This window comes from Prionailurus viverrinus, chromosome A2, assembly GCF_022837055.1.
Source record: "Prionailurus viverrinus isolate Anna chromosome A2, UM_Priviv_1.0, whole genome shotgun sequence".
Lineage (NCBI taxonomy): Eukaryota > Metazoa > Chordata > Mammalia > Carnivora > Felidae > Prionailurus > Prionailurus viverrinus.
This window is the reverse complement of record NC_062562.1, coordinates 107,720,780-107,745,229: the sequence shown is the minus strand read 5'-3', so window position 1 is coordinate 107,745,229 and position 24,450 is coordinate 107,720,780. Positions and strand designations below refer to the sequence as shown.

At 35.9% G+C, this 24,450-nt stretch overlaps 1 protein-coding gene across 6 annotated transcripts in view; it reads left to right on the top strand.

Moving 5' to 3' along the window:
* DGKB (diacylglycerol kinase beta) overlaps positions 1–24,450 on the top strand; it is a 667,308-nt gene that overhangs the window by 470,503 nt on the left and 172,355 nt on the right. For all 6 annotated transcript variants that reach the window (XM_047848700.1, XM_047848697.1, XM_047848698.1 and 3 more), the window contains one exon: positions 7,900–8,095. In XM_047848700.1, the coding sequence (XP_047704656.1) occupies positions 7,900–8,095 (196 nt within the window). The remainder of the gene's footprint in view (positions 1–7,899; positions 8,096–24,450) is intronic.

Genomic DNA, 24,450 nt, shown 5'->3' with positions numbered 1-24,450 from the left:
TGCAGCAGTAGGAACTCTCATTTATTGCTTGTGGGAATGCAAAATGGTACAGCCACTTTGAAAGACAGTTTGGTGGTTTGTTACAAAACTAAACATATTCCTACCATATGATCCAGCAATCATCTTCCTTGGTATTTACCTAAAGGAGCTGGAAATTTATATCAACACCAAAACGTGCACACGGTTGTTTACAAGTTTAATAATTGCAAAACTTTGAAGAAAACAAGAGGTCCTTCAGTAGGTGAATGGATAAAAAGACTATGGTACATCCAAACAATGGAATATTATTTAGTGCTAAAAAGAAATTAGCTGTCAAGCCTTCAAAACACATGGAGGAAACTGAAATGTGTTTTCCTAAGTGAAAGAAGCCAATCTGAAAAAGCTGCATACTGTATGATGCCAACATATGACCTTCTGGAAAAGTAAAACTGTAAGACAGTAAAAAGATCAATGGTTTTCAGGGGTTGTGGGGAGAAGGAGAGATGAACAGGCAGAGCAAAGAGAGGATGTTAGGGCAGTTATAATACTCTGTAAAATATAATGATGGTAGAAAACTTCCTTGGTTTGTTCAAACCCAAGGAATGAACAGCTGGAGTGAACCCTAATGCAAACTATGGGCTTTAGATGATTGTGATGTGTCAATGTAGGTTCATCAGTTATAACAAATTTACCACTCAATCCAGGACGCTGATAAATGGGGATGCTGTGCCTGTCTGTTAGATAGATGGGAAATCTCTGTAAGTCCCCTTGAATTCTGTGGTGAACCTTAAGCTGCATGAGAGAAACAGAGAAAACGTAAGTTGGGAAGGGGCAGATAGAGAGGGAGACAATTCTAAACAGGCTCCACACTGTCAGCGAGGAGCCTGATGCGGGACTCAAACCCACAAAACTGTGAGATCATGACGTGAGCCGAGATCAAGAGTTAGACGCTTAACCAACTCCAGGCAACACCCCCCACCCAAATAAAGTCTTAATTTAATAACATGTTGATCTAGAATATAATATTATATGTCAAAAAGGTAAAAAAAAAAGAGAGAGAGCGAGATTTAGAAAACATAACAAAGGGCATTCATTTGAATGAAAATGAAAATAAAGCACATTTTATGAAAAAAAGTTTTAATGATAAAATTGTATGGTTTTGTTTCACACAGCTTTATATTCTACAGAAAATCGATTTAGAATGCCCCTCCCCCCCACCCAAGAAATATAGGCACCTAGAATAAGTTATTCTTTCTGGTGTCTTACTCTTACAAGCCCTCCAAATCTGGCTTCCTAGCTCTGCATTTACCGGCTTATTTTGGGTCACATTGCAATAGCATATATAAATCAGAACCAGTGCCATGCCCTCACCACTTTCTTGTTGCATATCCTGAATACTGTTATAATGTCATGTATTTATCTCAGTTCTAAAACTTGAGGTGTGTGTGTGTGTGTTTGTGTGTATAGATGGTAATGCAAAACCAGCTTTTCTACTCACTTTTTAATGAATCCAGTCTATCATAGTAGCAAAATATGCCTTTCTACCCTCAAGGTTACTTTATAATTTAATGTAACAAAAACGTTAATTTGGAAATTGGATTCTGTTTGCTGTTGCTCCCTACTTGGCCTAAAATTGTACCAACCATGATTTGAAAATACATAACTAAAGATAAAAATACAAAAGTACCTCAAGTAGATACATGCTTTATCAGCAGCTTTTTTTTTTAATTTTTTTTAACGTTTATTTATTTTTGAGACAGAGAGAGACAGAGCATGAACGGGGGAGGGGCAGAGAGAGAGGGAGACACAGAATCGGAAGCATGCTCCAGGCTCTGAGCCATCAGCCCAGAGCCCGACACGGGGCTCGAACCCACGGACTGTGAGATCGTGACCTGAGCTGAAGTCGGACGCTCAACCGACTGAACCACCCAGGCGCCCCTATCAGCAGCTTCTTCAAAACAAACTATTTGCTCTGTGACACTTTATTTCACTTTTCTTTTTCATAGAGGAAACTTTTTCCAAAAGGGATGCATATTTGGAAAAATATGAATACCATGGTATAATAGTTGATAATAATAGCTAATTTTTATCTCTTATTAACTGTACCGTCTTCTTGGTGCTAAGCAGTGTGTACACACTATCTGATTTAAGTCTTTGTCAATCAATTAGAGCGGTTCCCATATATTTCCACTACAGAGATGAGCAAATGAGCATGTTATTTAATAATTTAAGAGAAACAAGAATTGTATTGCTGACAAAATGTGTAAATCTAAGGAAATAAATAAATTGGAAATGATATATATAATAGGAAAATATATATGATATATATATAACATGTGTAATATATAGCATGCAGGCATATATATGACGTGAAAGAGAGATGAACAAAGGTGAAATTTTTAATTTAAAAAATTTAAGTTATTCTCTTTGTTACAAAAGATAAATAATACAATGAAAAGTCTTAAAATTAGAAGATATGTTAAAAGCAAAGTTTGTGTTAAACTATTTGGGGCATAGATGTGCACCTAAGACTCATAGGTCAACATCTGGAAATGAAGCTCTAAAGTTGGTGGACTTTTAATTTGTTCCATGTACCAGGCAACATTCATGAGAAAATAGAATAGTCCATTTTCCAAAGTTTTTTCAGTCTTTTGGTTAATTTCTGAGACTAAGAAAGATGGTATGTTTTGAGGGTTAGAATTTCCATTCCAAAGCACTAAGATTTGTTTTAGTGATTAAGTACTTCTATAAAAACCAAAATGATCTCTAGGATTAACAAAGGGCAAGAAGCCTCAGGGACACAAAATAAATTCAGAAGGATTCTACAGTGAAGATTCTTCCTACCCAGTAATCTGCAAAACACTGAGCTTTTAAAGACAATGGGGCAAACTTTTATAGCTTAGTCTCTGTTCCATCTGTATCACAATTACCTTGGATACTCCTTCAACACATATTTAGAGCACCTTAGCTGGGTCTCAGCCATACCAAACCACAGTCTTGGGGCGGGGAAATAAAATTTGTGGATGGACATTTTTTAACAACTTTATTGAGGCATGTTTGACATACCAAAAACTGTACATACTTAATATATACAACTTGATGAGTTTGGGGATAAATGTGTACCCATGAATCCATCACCACAATCAATGCCATCAGCATATCCATCACCTTCCCTCTTTGTGAAGTGTGTGTGTGTGTGTCAGAGAGAGAGAGAGAGAGAGAGAGAGAGAGAGAGAGAGAGAGAAGGACACTTACAAGATCTATCCTCTCTTCTAAAGCTTTCTGGGTGATGATTTTTTTTTTTTTTTTGCTAATGAAATTCTAAAAGCAGTAAGAAAGGAGACTATAAAAGTGTGGACCTCAACAAATGTCACTAAAAACAAAAATTGGACTCGTTAAATCCAAAACATAAACAACTTCTTATTCCAGAAGAGAGTAAGAAATGTGGTAGGGGTGGGACGTAGTGTTATTTTATTAAGATAAAACATCATAATTTTTCTTAGGAGAATGAAGAGGAAATGAGACAAGTAAAAACAGAGTGAATGACCAAGACATGAATGAATATTCTCTTCTGTTTAGCAGAAGTTATTTTTAATGAGATAACTTCTGGTAAGAATTCTAATATCCCAGCAATAATTTTTTAGCCTTCACAGTATCTATCAAAAAAGAAAAATATGTAAAACTCAACTGATTTTCTGCTGATACTTATGGCTAATGCTGGATATCTTGAGCCAGCGATATTATCATCAACATGTTTAGCAACTGGGTGTGTGCATGCGTGGTACAGGCCTCAAATTTTCCTGTTTTCGGGTTTGCCTCCATCTTTCTCTCGCTTGCCTACCAGCTCCCATTCTTCTCTGAAAGTCAGCTTGCGATTATCCACAATCAAGACTTCTATCACTACCACTGGACTGCCAGCTAATACTAAAATTACTTAAAAGGCATGCCCTGGGCCCCTATACCACACTGTCTTTTGTAGATAGAAGTCATAAAATGCATTTCAAAAAACAATGAGCTTACCCACGGGAAAATATAGAATACCCCAGCCTTCATACATCAGGAGAGATGCTGTTAGGCCATTTATGTGTACAGGAGTGTTTTATTTTTTTAATTTTTTTAAATTTTATTTAAAAAAATTTTTAGTGTTTTTTTTTTTTTATGTCTGAGAGACACAGAGAGACATGGCACGAGAGGGAGAGGGAGACACAGAATCCGAAGCAGACTCCATGGGACTCGAACTCACAAACCGTGAAATCATGACCTGAGCCAAAGTTGGATGCTGAACCAGTTGAGCCACCCAGGCACCCCTGTACTGGTGTGTTTTAATTAGTGGATTTGCTGTTGTTGTTCTCTGCAAATACATACATAATTGGGTGTTACGAATCCATATGAATTTGAAGAAACTCTTCTAAAAGTACACATAAGCTATTTTACTCCAGGCTACTTTATATAATGAACAAAGCAATGTCTGTATGCTTGATTAAATCAAATTATGGATAATTTTTATTTGACCTGGGCAAAGAATTAGACTCCCTATGGAAAAATATTTACAGGGTATCATTAATTATATCTCATCAAATCTATCCACACTTACAACTCTCCTAAGTTCCTCACATTCTGAATTTTCCTATCAAATGACATGTTAACTGAATCTCAAACAATACATTTATTTATAAAAGTTTGTCTTTAACATCTCTGCATAGTTTGGTGCAAGGTATGTTTGTAAGCAAGGATTAAACTACACGGGCAGAAAAAAAATTAAACCATCTTCGTTTCTTTTAGGTAAATTTGTGTCTGGAATAAGATCTTCCAAATTAAAACTGAAAAGAATGGACAGTGGCCTCATAGCATCACAGTCTGCAAATAGCTCCCATAGTACTATATGTTAACGACCTTTTTTCTACATAATAAAAATATTCAGGATTTATTGACTAACTGAGGCTGTTAGCTTTTAAGCTTTTATATTCTTTTCCTCTGTAGCTACCTTTTTAAGAATCATAAATCTTCAAAGCGGATGAAAATATTATGTGACACAGTATTATAAGTTGTTTATATTTCATAGCCTTCACGTCAGCTTTTATTTCCATGCACTCAATTGGTGTGCTACAATTCCTGGTCTCCATCTGAACTAGCACCGAAATTTTCCAGACTAATGAACAAAATGTTAAAGCAAACAGAGGAAGGTAACCCGGGGTCAAGAACTAGTGGAAACAAATCATTAATAAATAGCAATTTATGTAAGTACATTGTCCTGCTCTCATAGAAAACTCCATGTTCTTCATTAGTCCTGCTATGGGACTCCTTGAGGATTTTTTTTTTTTTTTCATTTTTCCGAAAGCTGCTTGCTCTGTTTCCTTGAAACTACACGTGACGAGACTTGGAAAAGTGAAAACATGAATAACAGTATACACTGGTATTTTTCAATTGTCACATGTAACTCCCCTAGTTCAATTAAAACAAAAAAGCCTGTTTGCAACCGCTCTCCTTTTCTGCAGATGAACAAAGGAATACTCCTTCACTAATTCTGAAAGTAACTTGTCACAGTGGGGTTCTAAGGCCTAGTCAAATAATTGTCTTAGTGTACTACCTGCTGTGTTCAATATTGAGTGAAAATGGAAGCCAGGCCCTAACTCTAGCTTATTTCACAATTCTTCTGTTATTTAAATGATTTTAGTCAGTTTGGGGAAAGCCAGACCTTTATAAATTAACAGCAGGGAAATACCAAAGGTGTCAGATTGCATATTTATCATCTTTTTCGTGTAATACTTAAATATGTATTAAGAAGTGACTGACATAAATTAGGCAGATTTCAGAAGCCACAGGCCGTGGCTTGTAGAGGACCCCCTTCTGCTTGACATTTCATCCTTGTCAAAGATCAAATTATTTTAATTTAGGCTGCAAATTATAAGGAATGAAGACTTCTTTGTGGGAATTCCCTGTGGTAATCTGACTTTTGTTGTTACTGCTGCTTGTCAGTGTGCAAAAGATATAATATGCATGCAAATAAGGTTAAAAAATATGTACTATCTAATTATCCAGCCAGTACATTCCACTTGAAGACAGTGGGAGGGCTGACACACAGTATGTGTTTGATTCATTGAGGCCTGCAGGGTATTTACACAAGATTACTTTTAATTATGAAATTAATATCTGTTTATCTAGAATATATAGCAGTAAGTGAGTATACACATGAGCAGAATTCTTTAGTAAAAAGAAATCATCTTAATTTAATACATGAAAAGGAGGAAAAAAAAATCGCTTGTTTCTAGGGGGGAAAAAAGGCATCATCCAGACCTTGGTTTCACCCCCTTTGAAACAAATTGAATGAAAACTTGGCACCTTCGCTAGAATTTGTTTCTAGCCCTGCCAAGTAGACTCAAGATGTGTTGCTTTATTTCACAGTTTTTATATTTTAGCGAACAAGATGCAGGATTAGATTCGGCAAGAAGACACAAATGTGGAAAAAAGAGAGATTTCTTGTTTGTTTTTTTGTCTTTTCATTTAGGTGGAGCATTATCTCTTCTAGGTTCAAAAATTCATCCTTTCCATGAGAGACAGATGAAGTCAGTATCGGTGTTGTTTGTTTCTGAAATAACGGGTGGCGAATAAAACAGCCCCACTGCAGATAGACTTCAGTTTATGAAATGCATATCCCTAACAAAGTTCTTTGTAAAACAAAGTGTTACATATTTGCATCTCTTCTCATATCAGCTCATATCAGCTGATGAAGGGAAAACAGTATCTGGGATAAATTCACAGTAAGTGCCATTTTAGAAACCTCAAAGTGAACGAACAAATAAATAATAATTCCAAAAATACACCATGGCCTTGCCACTCTCCACATGTGTCCCTCAGTAAAAATGAACAGAAAAATCAAAGAATTAAAAAGTGACCACTCTGAATATCACAGAGCCTGGTCTGTTAGCAAGTTTCATATTTTTCATAATCAAAAGGGTTGTTTTGTCACCAGGTGAACAAAAAACTGTGGCTGATTAATTATTTTTATTCTTCCATTTGTTGTTAAAGCAGCTATAAAGTAATGGTGGGTTGGAGATTGCTTTTACTGCTGTTCTTGGCATTGCTCTCACTCAGCCTGCCTGGTCCTGCTCTTCCATATTCCTTCGGACAACAGTGCCTCTCATTGCCTTTTGACACTGTGCTTGGAACTTAATCTAGTGCCAGAAATCATTCTTGGCCCCTGTGACGTAATTCAGGTCTCTGAACTGCTGTTTTTTTTTTTACTTTTTTTTCCCCCCAAAGTCTATTAAGCTGCTTCTTTCTCTGATCAACCAAGTGAGATCACAAATATGAATTGCTTCCCTATTTTCCTTCAATAGTGGCTTGCAGCGTGTTCTAAGTAGGAGGCAGTCACAAAAAGTTCTGCCTGACTCGTGAGTTCAAGTCCCACATGGGGCTCTGTGCTGGCAGCTCAGAGTCTGGAGCCTGCTTCGGATTCTGTGTCTCCCTCTCTCTCTGCGCTTACCCCATTTATGTTCTGTCTCTCTCTCTCTTTCTCTCAAAAATAAATAAACATTTAAAAAAAATTTCTGCCTGAGTGTTGACCAGGTTTCCTAGACTCAACTTCTTTGCAACACGTCGGAAATTTCTAGCTGGACATACAGACACTAATGTGTGTCCTTCCCAATGGGTTTCTGTAAATAAAGATAGACGGATGATTTAATTTGATCATGTTTAAAGATATGTTTAATTGATAGCTGGTTAATGTTAATGTCTCCTTTACCTTTCATATTGACATTTAGCGTAGTCATTTAAGTGTTCTTGAATGGTTTATTTAAATACGACAAGATTGTGGACTTAAAAGCTGCTACTGAAAGATAAGGAAGTGCAAAAGAAGAAATCAAGGAAAGGATGATCAAATATCTTACTGGTTTTTTTTCCTTTGTTCTTTTTACTGATCAGTGTGATGGAGTACAAATAGATTTAATAAACATCTCTCTGGAAGGAATTGCTATTTTGAATATACCGAGCATGCATGGTGGATCCAATCTTTGGGGAGAGTCTAAGAAAAGACGAAGCCACCGCCGAATAGAGAAAAAAGGGTCTGACAAAAGGACTACACTCACAGATGCTAAGGAGTTGAAGTTTGCAAGTCAAGGTTAGTTTTCTCTCATTTAATTGTGTTAACTTGCTTCTTAACCTGCTTTTGAGGCTACGTTAAAATTAAAGACTTTTCCATTGCACTGTAGTCTACATATATATGCAGTTATATTTTTCATACTATCAGATATGTATGTGTAATTAAGTTATAATATATTCTAAAATCACATATACACTGGTTGTATTTTTCATGGATTTTTTTTCCTTCTTTGGATCTCATTTTTTTTTTATTCTCCTTCCCTGCAGAAAATTGAATACATGTGGGTATTAAGTGGATAAGATTATAGGATATATTGCACATTAAGTTCTGAAATGTGGTCATCTTAGTCAAGATGTTTGAGTTGTTATAACAAGAGCCTTGTTAAGGCTTTTCTAACATTGTGTTACAAGATTTTTTATTTTTGGCTTTGTTCAGTCAGGCTATGACATCCAAGCTATCTTACATTTAGGTGTTGCTCTATAATGAATGACATGTTTAAATATCCCACAAAAATTTTTGGTTAGCTGCTGTTATTTTTCCAGAAATTTTATGACAACAGTTGGGAGACCTGGGAAACAGATCATAAAAGACTTAAAAAAGATGGGGTAGAATACTTGTGGATCAGAATTTTCTTTTTTTTTTTTTTTTTTTTTTTTTTTTTTTTTTTTTGTGAAATTTATTGACAAATTGGTTTCCATACAACACCCAGTGCTCATCCCAAAAGGTGCCCTCCTCAATACCCATCACCCACCCTCTCCTCCCTCCCACCCCCCATCAACCCTCAGTTTGTTCTCAGTTTTTAACAGTCTCTTATGCTTTGGCTCTCTCCCTTTCTAACCTCTTTTTTTTTTTTTTTTTCCTTCCCCTCCCCCATGGGTTCCTGTTAAGTTTCTCAGGATCCACATAAGAGTGAGACCATATGGTATCTGTCTTTCTCTGTATGGCTTATTTCACTTAGCATCACACTCTCCAGTTCCATCCACGTTGCTACAAAAGGCCATATTTCATTTTTTCTCATTGCCATGTAATATTCCATTGTGTATATAAACCACAATTTCTTTATCCATTCATCAGTTGATGGACATTTAGGCTCTTTCCATAATTTGGCTATTGTTGAGAGTGCTGCTATGAACATTGGGGTACAAGTGGCCCTATGCATCAGTGCTCCTGTATCCCTTGGATAAATTCCTAGCAGTGCTATTGCTGGGTCATAGGGTAGGTCTATTTTTAATTTTCTGAGGAACCTCCACACTGCTTTCCAGAGCGGCTGCACCAATTTGCATTCCCACCAACAGTGCAAGAGGGTTCCCGTTTCTCCACATCCTCTCCAGCATCTATAGTCTCCTGATTTGTTCATTTTGGCCACTCTGACTGGCGTGAGGTGATATCTGAGTGTGGTTTTGATTTGTATTTCCCTGATAAGGAGCGACGCTGAACATCTTTTCATGTGTCTGTTGGCCATCCGGATGTCTTCTTTAGAGAAGTGTCTATTCATGTTTTCTGCCCATTTCTTCACTGGGTTATTTGTTTTTCGGGTGTGGAGTTTGGTGAGCTCTTTATAGATTTTGGATACTAGCCCTTTGTCCGATATGTCATTTGCAAATATCTTTTCCCATTCCGTTGGTTGCCTTTTAGTTTTGTTGGTTGTTTCCTTTGCTGTGCAGAAGCTTTTTATCTTCATAAGGTCCCAGTAATTCACCTTTGCTTTTAATTCCCTTGCCTTTGGGGATGTGTCGAGTAAGAGATTGCTACGGCTGAGGTCAGAGAGGTCTTTTCCTGCTTTCTCCTCTAAGGTTTTGATGGTTTCCTGTCTCACATTTAGGTCCTTTATCCATTTTGAGTTTATTTTTGTGAATGGTGTGAGAAAGTGGTCTAGTTTCAACCTTCTGCATGTTGCTGTCCAGTTCTCCCAGCACCATTTGTTAAAGAGGCTGTCTTTTTTCCATTGGATGTTCTTTCCTGCTTTGTCAAAGATGAGTTGGCCATACGTTTGTGGGTCTAGTTCTGGGGTTTCTATTCTATTCCATTGGTCGATGTGTCTGTTTTGGTGCCAATACCATGCTGTCTTGATGATGACAGCTTTGTAGTAGAGGCTAAAGTCTGGGATTGTGATGCCTCCTGCTTTGGTCTTCTTCTTCAAAATTCCTTTGGCTATTCGGGGCCTTTTGTGGTTCCATATGAATTTTAGGATTGCTTGTTCTAGTTTCGAGAAGAATGCTGGTGCAATTTTGATTGGGATTGCATTGAATGTGTAGATAGCTTTGGGTAGTATTGACATTTTGACAATATTTATTTTTCCAATCCATGAGCAGGGAATGTCTTTCCATTTCTTTAAATCTTCTTCAATTTCCTTCAGAAGCTTTCTATAGTTTTCAGCATACAGATCCTTTACATCTTTGGTTAGATTTATTCCTAGGTATTTTATGCTTCTTGGTGCAATTGTGAATGGGATCAGTTTCTTTATTTGTCTTTCTGTTGCTTCATTGTTAGTGTATAAGAATGCAACTGATTTCTGTACATTGATTTTGTAGCCTGCAACTTTGCTGAATTCCTGTATCAGTTCTAGCAGACTTTTGGTGGAGTCTATCGGATTTTCCATGTATAATATCATGTCATCTGCAAAAAGCGAAAGCTTGACTTCATCTTTGCCAATTTTGATGCCTTTGATTTCCTTTTGTTGTCTGATTGCTGATGCTAGAACTTCCAGCACTATGTTAAACAGCAGCGGTGAGAGTGGGCATCCTTGTCGTGTTCCTGATCTCAGGGAAAAAGCTCTCAGTTTTTCCCCGTTGAGGATGATGTTAGCTGTGGGCTTTTCATAAATGGCTTTTATGATCTTTAAGTATGTTCCTTCTATCCCGACTTTCTCAAGGGTTTTTATTAAGAAAGGGTGCTGGATTTTGTCGAAGGCCTTTTCTGCATCGATTGACAGGATCATATGGTTCTTCTCTCTTTTTTTGTTAATGTGATGTATCACGTTGATTGATTTGCGAATGTTGAACCAGCCCTGCATCCCAGGAATGAATCCCACTTGATCATGGTGAATAATTCTTTTTATATGCCGTTGAATTCGATTTGCTAGTATCTTATTGAGAATTTTTGCATCCATATTCATCAGGGATATTGGCCTGTAGTTCTCTTTTTTTACTGGGTCTCTGTCTGGTTTAGGAATCAAAGTAATACTGGCTTCATAGAATGAGTCTGGAAGTTTTCCTTCCCTTTCTATTTCTTGGAATAGCTTGAGAAGGATAGGTATTATCTCTGCTTTAAACGTCTGGTAGAACTCCCCTGGGAAGCCATCTGGTCCTGGACTCTTATTTGTTGGGAGATTTTTGATAACCGATTCAATTTCTTCGCTGGTTATGGGTCTGTTCAAGCTTTCTATTTCCTCCTGATTGAGTTTTGGAAGCGTGTGGGTGTTCAGGAATTCGTCCATTTCTTCCAGGTTGTCCAATTTGTTGGCATATAAGTTTTCATAGTATTCCCTGATAATTGTTTGTATCTCTGAGGGATTGGTTGTAATAGTTCCATTTTCATTCATGATTTTATCTATTTGGGTCATCTCCCTTTTCTTTTTGAGAAGCCTGGCTAGAGGTTTGTCAATTTTGTTTATTTTTTCAAAAAACCAACTCTTGGTTTCGTTGATCTGCTCTACAGTTTTTTTAGTTTCTATATTCTTTATTTCTGCTCTGATCTTTATTATTTCTCTTCTTCTGCTGGGCTTAGGCTGCCTTTGCTGTTCTGCTTCTAGTTCCTTTAGGTGTGCTGTTAGATTTTGTATTTGGGATTTTTCTTGTTTCTTGAGATAGGCCTGGATTGCAATGTATTTTCCTCTCAGGACTGCCTTTGCTGCGTCCCAAAGCGTTTGGATTGTTGTATTTTCATTTTCGTTTGTTTCCATATATTTTTTAATTTCTTCTCTAATTGCCTGGTTGACCCACTCATTCGTTAGTAGGGTGTTCTTTAACCTCCATGCTTTTGGAGGTTTTCCAGACTTTTTCCTGTGGTTGATTTCAAGCTTCATGGCATTGTGGTCTGAAAGTAAGCATGGTATAATTTCAATTCTTGTAAACTTATGAAGGGCTGTTTTGTGACCCAGTATATGATCTATCTTGGAGAATGTTCCATGTGCACTCGAGAAGAAAGTATATTCTGTTGCTTTGGGATGCAGAGTTCTAAATATATCTGTCAAGTCCATCTCATCCAATGTCTCATTCAGGGCCCTTGTTTCTTTATTGACCGTGTGTCTAGTTGATCTATCCATTTCTGTAAGTGGTGTATTAAAGTCCCCTGCAATTACCACATTCTTATCAATAAGGTTGCTTATGTTTATGAGTAATTGTTTTATATATTTGGGGGCTCCGGTATTCGGTGCATAGACATTGATAATTGTTAGCTCTTCCTGATGGATAGACCCTGTAACTATTATATAATGTCCTTCTTCATCTCTTGTTACAGCCTTTAATTTAAAGTCTAGTTTGTCTGATATAAGTATGGCTACTCCAGCTTTCTTTTGGCTTCCAGTCGCATGATAAATAGTTCTCCATCCCCTCACTCTCAATCTAAAGGTGTCCTCAGGTCTAAAATGAGTCTCTTGTAGACAGCAAATAGATGGGTCTTGTTTTTTTATCCATTCTGATACCCTATGTCTTTTGGTTGGCGCATTTAATCCATTTACATTCAGTGTTATTATAGAAAGATACGGGTTTAGAGTCATTGTGATGTCTGTATGTTTTATGCTTATAGTGATGTCTCTGGGACTTTGTCTCACAGGGTCCCCCTTAGGATCTCTTGTAGGGCTGGTTTAGTGGTGACAAATTCCTTCAGTTTTTGTTTGTTTGGGAAGACCTTTATCTCTCCTTCTATTCTAAATGACAGACTTGCTGGATAAAGGATTCTTGGCTGCATATTTTTTCTGTCTAGTACCCTGAAAATCTCTTGCCAATTCTTTCTGGCCTGCCAAGTTTCAAAAGAGAGATCAGTCACGAGTCTTATAGGTCTCCCTTTATATGTGAGGGCACGTTTACCCCTTGCTGCTTTCAGAATTTTCTCTTTATCCTTGTATTTTGCCAGTTTCACTATGATATGTCGTGCAGAAGATCGATTCAGGTTACGTCTGAAGGGAGTTCTCTGTGCCTCTTGGATTTCAATGCCTTTATCCTTCCCCAGTTCAGGGAAGTTCTCAGCTATGATTTCTTCAAGTACCCCTTCAGCACCTTTCCCTCTCTCTTCCTCCTCTGGGATACCAATTATGCGTATATTATTTCTTTTTAGTGTATCACTTAATTCTCTAATTTTCCCCTCATACTCCTGGATTTTTTTATCTCTCTTTTTCTCAGCTTCCTCTTTTTCCATAACTTTATCTTCTAGTTCACCTATTCTCTCCTCTGCCTCTTCAAGCCGAGCTGTGGTGGTTTCCATTTTGTTATGCATTTCGTTTAAAGCGTTTTTCAGCTCCTCGTGACTGTTTCTTAGTCCCTTGATCTCTGTAGCAAGAGATTCTCTGCTGTCCTGTATACTGTTTTCAAGCCCAGCGATTAATTTTATGACTATTATTCTAAATTCACTTTCTGTTATATTATTTAAATCCTTTTTGATCAGCCAGAATTTTCAATTCCGTGGCGATGTCTTGTGGGACAAGACAACTAATTCTTGTTGATAGATTTTATAGACAAAGATACTAAATTGGTAGTATTCTCATAATCGTGCTTCAGTAATTTTGTTCATTTCTTTGAGTTTCCAGAATCTAATTAATACCATTGATGGCATTCAGATGGCCATCAGAAAGCATATTGGCTTGCTCAATGTAGCAAAGACAGAATATGGAGAGGTTACAGCCTTATAGACCCAAGAAAAATAAATAAATATATTTAAAAAATAAGTAACACAGTAACATGTGAAGATGGTTGGTAGGCTTTATGGTGGTAGGAAATAGCTTTATCTTTCCTTGTCTTCAGGTATCTGATTCAAGTTTCGGTACCTGGCAGTTACTTATGTTATATGGAATATGGTGACCATGAGGGTGACAAAGATTAACAGAGAAAATATTAGGTACTATTCTCTTGAAAGGAGTGCTTATTACAACCTGTCAATGACAAAAAAGCTTTTGAAGCCCCTTAAGCATGTGGGTAATCTTAAAGAGGTAAATCCTGAAGAGTCATGTAATTTAGTACAAGCAAATATACACCAAGTTAATATAAATGCTTCATACTCAGAGTTAATATAACTATATGAAAACATCGAGAAAAGTGTTTTTTTGGAGGAGACGCATATAGAAGAAGTGACTAGGTTTGTACCATATGAATCATAAAATGAAGGGAATTAGATATAATTATTTCCCTAGGGGTTGTTGACATTAATATTGTATTTATATTTAAATATAAGGTTAATATTCTAAGAAAATTAGTAAAAAATCTCCTACGTATTAAAATTAGTTCAAGGACCGTACTAAGATCAGACTTAAAAATCTCTGCTTCTCTTTATAGGGAAGCACTGAGTACATATATATTAGTAATATAATCCATATAATTTAAAAAAGTTATATATATATAATATTTATAATAATTTCCAATATTTATGTGGTTACTACATACCAATACTTGACATGTCCTTTGCATGTTGATATTCCAGATAGAAATCTGAATTATTCTCAATGTTCGGCTGCCAGCTACATTCACCTCTCGAGCTGTTAAAGTTTGTCAAACTCGTGACTGTGCTCGACCGGGACGAGTGTCTATACAACCCCTATTGCGCTGGCCTCCCTGGCCTCTGCTGGCCTCACTCTCACCCCTCTGTATGCTTTTTATCAGGATACACACCTGAAATAAAGCACAGAAAAATCAGCCAGAAATACTGCCAGAGACTGTCATTGCCCATTAACTGTACAAGAACTTCTTTCTTCCCACTGTCTTCTTCTTAGTGTTGTGGAACTATTAGGGCCAAGTTTTCGTAAGTTCGGGAAAGAAGAAACTACAAACCTGTAGGGTTTGTGACTTCAAATACATTTTTTCTCACCACAAAGGGAAAAACAGTAGAAATCAGTGTTTTCGAAGGTCATTGTATGAGCGGTAACCAAAGTATGTTCATAACCGATTTGGCTCAACTTTTTTGTTCCCTCTCTTGAAACCGATGATGCTAAGTTGTTTGAGTTTAATCTTCAGACAAGAACAATTCCCTTATTAAAAATGACCTTATCAGCTGAATATTAAATAATATACTAACCTGTATTTCTTTTTTATTAACTTTATCTAGATTTTTTTCCATTTTGATATATTTGACAACAAAATAGCTAAAAGTATTTCAAAATGCCTCTAAGATTTGATTGCAGATTCATTCTGCAATTTACAGTACAACAGTAAATGTTGTACTCAGTACTCAAAAAGTGAAAGTTATTACTTAGTAGACCCCTTTTCTAAGTGGTACATATTTCTATCATTTGATTTTGTTTTTAGTATCTTGACACAAAAACAATAGTATTAAATGTTAGGTCAATCGGTATTTTAAATCTAAATATATTTTCAATTTCACATAGAATGATTATAAGTCTTGACTTTAGCTTGAAATATGAAAAATGTAATTCTAGTTGAAAACATTTCTTTGGCCCAGATCCAAGTTATTATTTTTTACTCTTAGAAAATATGTAAGTAAAGAACTAAACAAAAAAATTAGTACTATAACTTCCTTTTTAGGAAGTACCTTCTTGAAATATTAACAAACAACTTTTCTGATATGCCTCTGCAAAAAGTTTATAATTTAAACTAACTTTTAGTATATTGGAAGGATGTTTGTTTTCATAAAGTGTAAGAATGCTTTTGATGGGGACAGAGAGTAGAGGCAGCATACATATCTAGATTCTTATAATAAAGAAAGATTATTTTATCTGGTAGGAGCGTTTAAATTAAGAAAAAGTTTACTTATTTTTTTCTTCATTTTGAAACTGTCATAAACCAAAGGTATGGGACCAGGTTTTAGAGCATTAAATCCTCATCTATGTTATGCTGTCTATGATCTGGGACTCCTGCACAATTAATTTGCTTGCAATCTTTGAGGACACTCACAGCATAGGATCAGAGTATCTTCAGTTAATAATTTCACTGGTTGGAAATTTTATGCTTGGTTTAATTCAAGTTGATCAAAATTATAAGTAATTCATTTAATTACATTATTGTTCCAGCAGAACATTTTAGAACAGTTGGATGCAATTCTGAAACATATTCACACTCATCCAACTCAATAGATAATTTCTTTGTGGGTTTGTCTTTTGTGTTTTGTTTTTGGAAATATAAGTAAGCGTGTTATGTATAGACACCATGGTCTTTAAGCAAAATTGTAAAGTAGGCCAAGTAGTTCTTCAGTGCGCCTACCCCTAATATTAACTCAGTCTTCCCCACTACTTTCAGTTACTGAGTTTATCTTTGCTTCCTTCTCTTCTGAAGTAAATCCAAGCCTCAGAAGGATGTCTAATAAATTCACTCACATTAATGTAGAAATGACTGATTGCAGATGAAAGTAGAGGTATTTGCATTTTAAAAGAAATAAAGGCCTTCAGCTAAACCATTATTTTTCAAACTTTGTTCCATTGAGTTATAACTGTAATTTTTCAGAGGTTCTGTGAAACCTTGGTTCAAACCAATTATTGCCATATTTTGGAAATATAAGAAAAAAAACTATAATGAAAACACGGTAAGGTGTGTTCTATAAAACATTTTGTCATATTAATGACTCTAAAATCATTAAATTCTGCTACCACAAAATAACTTCCTCTCCTCCTCCTGTTTCTTATCCTCCTCTTCCTTCTCAGTAGATAGATAAAAAGACAGATTATACATATCTACACACACACATGCACACACACACGTACACACACACACGTGTGTGTGTATGCACAGATAAAAAAAATAAAAACTGTGCCATTAATTGGAAAATCTGTAGTTTTGTAACGGTCACTTAAAAAAATGTATGTAATGGGCCATGTGGGTGGTTTGGTCAGCTGAGCGTCTGATTCTTGGTTTCAGCTCAGGTCATGATCCCAGGGCCATGGGATCAGGCCCTATGTCAGGCTCTGTGCTGAGCTTGGGTACTGCTCGAGATTCTTTCCCTCCCTCCGCCCCTCTCCCCGGCTCATGTGCTGTCTCTCTCTTAATGTCTTTGTATATTTAATAGGATAATTGCACATAAGGGTACATTACCACCACAGTGTATATGATCACATTCAATTAAAAGGCCCACAAACTTTGGTACTTTTACTTGGCATAAGCAATAAACGGTACATAACAATCAATGGAAGTGAAAGCAAAGTGATAATAATACTATTTTAAATGAAAATGGAAATGAATTTTTAGGAAGCATTTTTGTCATAAAGAAATTGCATTAAGTACATCACAAAGATACTAGGCTTGTAGTAGCTTAAACATCAAGTGCGCTTTTATCAGAGATTTGTGGTATAAACATGCTCACAACTGCAACCAAAGAGCCTGCAATGAAATTGAAACAAAATTTCAGCTAAGTATGCAGAGTAACATGAATTTGACTAACAAACTTCCAGTGAACATCTAAACCAAATAACAAGTAGCATCTTATAGTAATTTGGATTGACAAAGTTGAAAAACTGTGTTTTTTTGGATTGGGCACTGTTTGTTAATATTTTTTAAATATATATAATACACTAGTATGTTTTTTTGTAAATGATTTTAGCAATAATTCACTTCTTACTCTGCAAACAGAGTAAAAAATGACTAGGGTTGGCAAACTCTGGCCTAGGGGCCAAATCAATCATACAGAATTTTTGCAAACGAAGTTTTACAGGAACACAGCCATGTCCTTTCAGTTGTATTCCTGCTATAATTGTCTATAATAGCTTTCGTGTTACAGCAGTATAGTTAAATAGTTGTTTCTTAAAGACTGGGTGGCCACAAAGTTGAAAATATTTGTCTGGCCCTTACAGAAGTAAGGTTTAGAATATGGACTCCAGGTTTAGAATATGGACTCTCTGCCTATTTCTACCAGCCATGTTCTTATATACCACGCATGTTCACAGACTCTATTTTTTGTGCACATAAGTGAGATTGTACCATATACATTGTTCTGATACTTGCCTTTTTTTTGATTATATATCTTAGGGATCATTCCATGGCAGAATATCATTTTATTCATTTATTTAAAAAAATTTTAATGTGTTTACTAATTTTTTGAGACAGAGACAGAGACAGAGCATGAGCAGGGGAGGGGCAGAGAGAGAGGGAGACACAGAATCCGAAGTAGGCTCCAGGCTCTGAGCCATCGGACAGAGCCTGACGTAGGGCTCAAACTCATGAAGACAGTGAGATCATGACCTGAGCTGAAGTCGGACGCTTAACCGATGGAGCCACCCAGGCGCCCCTCATTTTAATCATTTATATTTTGTGGCTACAAAGTAATCTATAATGTGAATATCTTATAAATTATTTATGCTTTCTTTTTTGTGTTTCAGTCAGTTATCTTCACCAGTATTTTACTTTGTAAGTCTTTATTTTAATTCCAGTTAGTTAATATACAGTGTTATATTAGTTTTAGGTACACAGTGTAGTGATTCAACAGTTCCATGCATCTCCTGGTACTCATCACAGCAGGTGCACTCCTTAATCCTCGTCACCTATTTAACCCATCCCCCATGCACCCCCCTTCTAGTAACCATCAGTTTGTGCTCCATAGTTAAGAGTCTGTTTCTTAGTTTGTCTCTCTCTTTTTTTCCCCTTTGCTCATTTGTTTTTAGTTTCCACATATGTGTGTTATCTTATGGTACGTTTTTCTCTGACTAACCTATTTCACTTAGTGTTATAACCTCTCTAGCTCCATCCATGCCATTGCCAATAGCAAAATCTCCTCCTTTTTAGAGACTGAATAATATTGCATTTTCTCTATATATCACATTTTATTTATCCATTCATCAATCATTGGACACCTGGGCTGCTTCCATATCTTGGCTTTTGTAAATAACACTGCTGTAATCATAGGGGTCCATGTATCCTAAAAAACATCTTTCAAAGTATTTTTTAGCCAAACAGTGAGGACTTGTCAAGTAATGTGAGCAGTTTTCAGCTATGCTAATGGTCTTAGCTTTGAAGGTACAAGTCCAAGTATTTCACTTCCCAGAAATGGTATAAGGCCACCACGTGAGTTGCAAAACATTCCTAGCATTTACCGTCACATGCTGTTTGGTTCAGGATATTTTCAATGCCACACAACTGAAACAAAATGCAGAAATCAGTGAAAATAAGATGACTGTGATACTGCAACTGTTGATCAGAAAAAGTCCATTATTCTCATGGATTGACTATTCAAAGTGAACCTCTAAAATATATTTGTACAAATAAAATCTAAATTTTCTCTTCCATTTCCTGATCTTTAAAATGTTGCTAAATCTGAATAAAATTTAAAAAAAAAAGGTTGACTGCTTTAAAAGGTTTGAAACCACTCAGCCAAAGTAATTCAAGCCAAAGAGTTTTAAACATTTGCCAGAAGCTACTGGAAACACTGTGGGGAGCCGCTGGGACTTCCTGCTTGAAACCTCATCAGCCAGGTGACTGTTCACCACACATGTGGATACAAGTATCCAGGTACCAGTCATATGGAAGTTTATTTAAAAAAAAAAATTAAATGTTTATTTATTATTGAAAGACAGAGAAAGAGCACGGCAGGGGCAGAGAGAGAGGGAGACACAGAACCTGAAGTAGGCTCTAGGCTCTGAGCTGTCAGTGCAGAGCCTAACACGAGCTTGAACTCACAAACTGCGAGATCATGACCTGAGCCAAAGTCAGACGCCTAACCGACTGAGCCACCCAGGCACCCCCAGAAGTTTATTTTATGAACTAATTGGCATGTGATAATATCCAAGAAATTTTCAGTGATTTCATCCCCATTCAACAATGCGGATTCTTTTATTTGGGCGGCATTTCCCAGAATTGCAGCATGCATTCTGCTGATGGAAAATCAAAATGGTTCAAGCTGTATGCAGATGGATATTTTAAAGTTTAATACTTTTTATATCTATTGTTATAGTTGTTTATGGTAAGGGATGCTGCTTTTTTTAACTTACAATTTTAACCTTAGTTTTATTCTTGAAGTAAATCTGTTTGAGCAAAAATAGGGTAAAAACCAAAACTGAATAATAATATAGGAGGTATTTGAGTAAGGCAAAGATTGTGAAGGTGGGACAAGAAAGACTGAAGTTTAGAAGTTACAGGTCTCCTCTCTTCCTGTCATTCACACAGCTCTAATTTTGGACACTTAGTGTAAACATTCTTCCTCTTTTTCATCATCTTGCTTAAAGTTTCCTATGTATCAGTCCCCCAAGAGTAAGCTCTTCTACGGAATTTACACTACATACACTCCCACCCCACCCTATGTGTGATGTGTGTGCTCTGTGCTAGGAAAGACTAAAACCCTGATTCTTCTTAGAAGCCAGAGAAGAGAGATTGTGCACCTGACTATCAAGGAATCTCTCTATATCAGATGTCTTTATTATTTTGTTTTTGAAAACTCCCGGGAAGTAGGAAGAAGAATAAATCAGTCCAAACCAAACTGATCAAAGAGAATAAGCAAATTGGTATCTCTGAAAGCAGCAAAACTTGAATTTATTTTGCCTCTGAAGATAAATAAGATTATTGGCTCTTGTGTCTCCATCTTTAAAATGGGGATCGTAGGCTCTGAAAGAGTTGAGATTAATCTGTGTGTGCTGTGCATTGTTATCGCCTGGGCAACTGCGCAGGCATTTACATCGTAAGACCCTAATACTTTCTATGCCTTGTACAGGTTATACTTATCTGAAAGCTGATGGTAAGGACATTTGACATCCATTATTATCAGTTTTTCTAGACATTTCTGTGGGTTATTTGGGGTAATTTAGAAGGCAATGTTTTAAGTTGTCTAAATATAAACTGCAACATTCATTTTAGAACTGTAGATGATGTATTTGGCATTCAAACATCGGCAAGCAGAACAATTTCCAAGCATTTAAATCCAGTGATTAAATCAATTAAATTTAGAAACAAGAAAGGATTTTATGCTGCATTATTTTACCTGGATCTTAAAATTGTGGAAAAAAGATTATGGCATTTGAGATATTACATTTCACAAAAAAAATATACTGATTCCATGATAATTTTATTCATTGAAAATAGATCCAAACATTTGCTATCTAGTAACCTTTAAGGAGATGTCTCAAATGAGTTCCTAATTGTATATTTTTAAACTGCCTCCAGCAGTGGGTAATGTAAATAATATCACATATTTAGTAAAACTATCTAAATCTCGAAGTTTCTGTTTACAGCTGAATATTGAATCATACACCTAGATATCCTATATGATAGCTCTCTATATTTTTATGAAAGGCATGCTTTTAAAGTTTATAAAACAGTAATAAAAACTTAAGGAATATAAAACATATTTCTTACATGTAAAAGTAGAAATGTATTTTCACATTATAAGACTGGGTATTCTTATCTTTGACCTAGCTGTCCTATAAAAGCATATATATTATGAAGAAGCATTTATGAAATTTCTATTTGTCATGGCACTATAAAAGTACAGAGAATGTGCTAGCCTTATAGAAATTTGGAAAACAAAAGCCATAAATATGAGTAAATTATTATTTAAAAACAATTGAAACATCAGTTGGCAGTCTTTCGAACTAGCATTGTTGCCCTTTTCTCCCATGTTCAACAGTCAAATTTTCAAAATCTGACACACAGTATTCTAGAAACAAAGTCTGGCACATAGTATAATTCTGGGAATAAAAGCTGACACACACGATAGATAATTCTAGAACTTCTTATAGTAAAATGGTAAGTCCACAAAATCATTTTGATACAACAGATAAGTAATAATTTAAACAGGGAAGTGGTATTTTCTAATACATAAATGAGATCATTACTATTGAAAGCTTATTCTTAAAAACAAACTGAAATAGGAAAATGGAGAAAATCCAAGTAACACAGAGGTAGGGAAAGGGAGAACAAGGAGTAATTTGCTTCAACACAATGAGTCTGGGAAAACTTGAAACAAATTAGATTTTTGTAGCAGTTGCATTTTGAAAAATATATGATCTGGCAATCAATCTAGTCAATGCAAAAGCAGAAGGAAAGGGATTTGTTTATTTGAGGGTTTGAATTAAAACTCAGCTGTTACCTTCTCAGACTTCTGAGGCAGAATACCTTCTTTATTTCCAGTTGTTCCCTTTCTACTTTTCCAGCTATTGATTTTAATTGTGACTTCAGGGAAAGAAAATATAAACGCTTTAATGGATCATTTTCTCTATGATGTTGGTGTCTAACATCAGTGATAAAACGACTACCTGACGTGTTTCTGTGACATAGTATTCAATCCTGAGTCTGTAGAAAACAATGGCAGGTACTCCACCCAGGCTAAGGATGCATTATAAGTCTAAGTAAATTTAACTTATGCAGTGGTGAAAATATAAAATACATTTCCAAGTTAAATAAATATTGACTGATTATATAAGCCTCAACTAATTGAATAACACTTGTAGATCTTGGTTTCAAATCATAGTCACATAAAGCTCCCAAATATGAGATCATTCTTATAAGTTTCCTAAATGGAAAACTCTACTGTAATCTTGCCATTTGAGGATGGTAATTTAAAGCTCATGTAATAGATGTGCCCCGGGAAGCTGAAAATAATTTTCCTATAATCAAGATACGACAAGAAGTTAGGGAGGATTAAAAAAATAGTAAACATGAAAGAACTTTCAAAACGACATGAAACCAACTACAAAAATTGTTAAACATGAGTCCTAGTTCCTTTTTATTCTGTTGGTATTAAAAACTGTTCTCTCTTCCATCAAGATAGGAAATAATAACAAAGAAAAACGAATCTCCTTGAGGATGAAACTTCAATTGCACCATCTTGTGGAATGACGTCTTATTTAAAGATTTCAAGTCATACCAGGAGAGATATTAGACTTTTATTTCACCTCTCTTTCATTTATAAGTATTTTCTTCTAGTTACCTTAATGGATGTGAGGAAACCACAACAATCTATCACCTGATTCTGTTTGCAGTCATTTGTCTAACTACCAAAGGGTGCCATTGGGAGTCCATTAGGGAGCAAAGAGACTTCTTTTTTTTTTTTTAAGTTTATTTATTTATTTTTAAAGAGAGTGAGACAGAGACAGAGAGAGGAGAAAGAGAATCCCAAGCAGGCTCCGCACTATCAACACGAAGCCCAATGGGCCCTGGAACTCACGAACCATGAGATCATGACCTGAACCAAAGTCAAGAGTTGGATGCTTAACTGACTGAGCCACCCAGGTGCCCCAATACCTCTTTCTTGAAAAGAGTCAGATTCCACCACCTACTTAATTAGCTTTGAGCCATGTGAATTTGAGACAACCAAGGCAACCAACCACTAGAGTTCCATTGCCATGAATTTAGTTTTCATGAATAAGGTTTTTATTATATAGAAGTAGTTAACATATCACTTGTAGTTTGTTGGACAGTATCCAGCCAACTGTTTGGAAATTGATAGAGATTCATATAGATCATCATTCCCTCCATTCTGGATAATTATTCTCCAGGCTTAATAAAAATAGTTCTATCGTTTTTTTCTTGGTAAACTGTAGATTGATAAATTCAGGGGTTTCTTGGTGTCTCTTTCAGGCAGCATCTGTTGGCTGCTGTACAAGTACAACCATTAATCAGAGTAAGGTAAAGATTGAGGCCTCAATGTTATAAGGTGACATTCATTTGAAATAAGACTAAAAATCTCCGTGGATAAATATGACCAATTTAAATGAGCCCTAGGGAATTTTTTTAGAAAGTTCAAATGCCTGATGAATGCTGCACTGTTATTCTAATTATCCCGTAATATGGCATAAAATAACAATCTCATTTCATCCTTTTATTTACAAAGCTTCTCCCATTATCATTATATTTTACCTGTTCAAGCTCTGAAAGATTGCTCCTCGTTGAGAGATTCATTAAAAGAGAATAATTATATTATATTTCACAGATTGGCTGAAAGAAAATGTATCTTTGAACACTTCCATTTCCCTGAACAGTTGTTCATTTCAGGGTGGAAGACAGGTCTATTAAGTACCTTCTACCCTTTTTAAACATGTCAAAGCTAACCATTAATACTGAAATTAGTAATTTGGTTCTGATTTAATAAAATAATCTGCTGCTATTTGTAGAACTCAATTTCTGTGGCTGAGAAAACCATAGCATTTTCAACATATGAATAACAAAAAAATATTTAAGAATCTTTTTTCTGCATAGTGATTTAAATTCATGTCTTTTCTGATAGTTAAAGTCCTTAGCATACTGACTTTTTCCCTACTGATGATGCTTGAGAATATGTATCTGTCCCTTCAAAAACTA